This window comes from Cynara cardunculus, unplaced genomic scaffold, assembly GCF_001531365.2.
Source record: "Cynara cardunculus var. scolymus isolate 2C unplaced genomic scaffold, CcrdV1 Un_Scaffold_11391, whole genome shotgun sequence".
NCBI classification, from domain to species: Eukaryota; Viridiplantae; Streptophyta; class Magnoliopsida; order Asterales; family Asteraceae; genus Cynara; species Cynara cardunculus.
This window is the reverse complement of record NW_020206671.1, coordinates 1-2,529: the sequence shown is the minus strand read 5'-3', so window position 1 is coordinate 2,529 and position 2,529 is coordinate 1. Positions and strand designations below refer to the sequence as shown.

Sequence of the window (2,529 nt, the reverse complement as noted above, 5' to 3'; positions counted from 1 at the left end):
TCCTGCACAACACACGACGACGTCTTTTCTGTAGCGTCTATCCATTCATCCACTACACCTCTCCACGTTTTTATCAGCCTCCTTGCAATCTGACAGACGTCCCTCGACCCGTGCTTTTGAAAACCCCTCACAGATCTTCCAATCCCTGTGACCTCAAGAGTTTTGACAGACATACCCATGTGTTGAAGCTTCGATAACGACTCATACACAAGTACCACTGCTGATTCAGATGCATCTCCACATGATTTATCAAGAATCTCTTTGATCCTTAAAACCTCATCATCAGTAACCATTTCTGTTTCTTGATCATGTTCATGGACCAAAGTTTCTTGTGTATCTCCATGACTAATGGTATCCCAGAGATGATTTTTGACGACATCACCACTCATCTTCATCTTCTCTTTACAATCAATATTCCCTTCTTCAACATGATTGATCAACTCACAGGAAAACAGGGTCTGAACAATCTTGTCTCTCTTCATCCGGAACTCCATTGGGTGATCGGATGCAGCCACCATGATTGCTCTCTCGATGATCTCGAATATATCTGCATTGCCACTCCTTAAGTAATTTCTCCACTCTTCCATCACCGCCTCCGATTTCTTCAAGTCCTCCATGTATATGAGAAACCCAGGAAGCAAGAACTTCAAATATTTGGAATTAGGGAGAGAACAGAAGAAAAACGATCAAGTTTTTGTTTGATGGTCGATCCTTCAGGGTTTCTGGGCAGATATACATATACATAAGAAATCCCATAATGAAGGAACTCTTATATCTCAATCTCATCAAGATTTGTTGCCTTAATTAGGATCGAGATTGAAGCAATGACTTATGTTGAAATCCTCAAAAACAAGAATTATGTTTTATTTTCTTTAATTTTTTATTATTTCAATTTATATTTCTAAAAAAAAAAAACCTGAATATTTACATTTTATTTCTATCCACACATTAATTATATATTTTATTACATGAAGATTGCTTTATATCTTGTGATAACCTGCCTCCTCCAACTGACGCTAGATGGACAAAGATGTCCAAGAGTGTCAAGCCCCGATCAAAGATGTCCCACATGGTAGAATATGTGGAACCTTCGGATTACTCTTAAAAAGATCCCTTAAAAAGAGAATTAAGAGATGTTCCAACATATATAAAGGAGATTTGTCCAAATTTAACCAACATGAGACTCGAACACTTATGCTTGCTAAGTATGCTTTAACTTCCCCTTGTTGCTTCATTTTTATGTGAACCGTTCATGACCTACACATACACCCAAATGTAATAACTTTATATTAAATCCCACAAATGTGGACTAGCTTGTGAGAAACAAAAAACGTAAACACTCGTTTTACTTGATTTTACTTAAAATTCTAATAAGCAGTGTATGTGATCCATTTTCTACCCCAACCGAATACTAGCTTATTGTGGATACAACGGTTTTCCTTCTCCTTTTAAAAGAAATGTGTATAGAGGATCGATCTTGAGAATTGTGTTGATGTGTTGGACGAAACCACGTTAAAGTGGTGTCAAAGTATCTATAACCCTATCTCTTTACATCTATTGCGGTTAAGTGTGTATCATCTATTTTTGCATTCAAACAACTATTCCCACTTCGATACCAAAACAAAGTTTTAAATCCACCATTTTTAGTTGATCCAAGGTTGCAGTTGCACATTTTATCCAAGTGATGCAAAGGTCATCCACAAGCCGTTGCACTTAGTTTTGTTGGGTTATTCGAGTTGTGTTCTAAGCCATTGATACATTTTGACTCTCGTAATCAAACCAGTACCAACATTCAAAGTACATCAGTAGCATGCTAAATATAATATACTAAATGGGACCTCAGAAAGGTCAGAAGCAAATGTATAGGCCAATATTCATCAAAGATGCATACTATATCCACAAACATTCAACTTCTCAAACCAAAATGGAAAACACAGAAACATCTCAAGATTGAAGAAACTCTGAATCAAGAATTGCCCAATCCACAAGTAATCTGATCATAACCAACTACTGCTATATATATATACACGTAAGTAATTCGATGCTTTGTTCGAAACTAAAAATATTCAAGATACAATTGGATCAGTGATAACAATCACCCCATTTTCCGTTTTCGTTTCTAGTTTTGGGGACGATGAGGCCCTGCTTCTTGAGTTGATGAGGTTCCACCACTTGTATCCTTCGCTGTCTTTTTGCGTTTTCGACTTCCGAATACCTTTCATGGAGTTTTCTCTTGCTTGCTTCAAGTTTCTCTTCAATACTTGCATTCCTCTCTTCCATTTTTGCTTTTTCTGAGTTACTCCTTTTAATTTTCAACTTGATAACATGACTGCGACTTGATTCTTTCTTCATCTTCATAGAAACCATTTGTTTCTCTTCAGCCTTTATAACACCTTCTTTCTCTTTCTCTTTCTCTTTCTCTTCCTCTTCCTGTTCCTGCACAACACACGACGACGTCTTTTCTGTAGCGTCTATCCATTCATCCACTACACCTCTCCACGTTTTTATCAGCCTCCTTGCAATCTGACA

At 37.2% G+C, this 2,529-nt stretch overlaps 1 protein-coding gene across 1 annotated transcript; it reads right to left on the bottom strand.

Moving 5' to 3' along the window:
* Positions 1-175: 175 nt before the first annotated feature.
* LOC112505496 (probable mediator of RNA polymerase II transcription subunit 26a) lies at positions 176-617 on the bottom strand (the record flags this gene model as incomplete). Its single annotated transcript, XM_025109396.1, has 1 exon — positions 176-617. A coding segment is annotated over exon 1 (442 nt), but the record flags the coding sequence as incomplete, so codon positions are not given.
* Between the last annotated feature and the right edge of the window lie 1,912 nt (positions 618-2,529).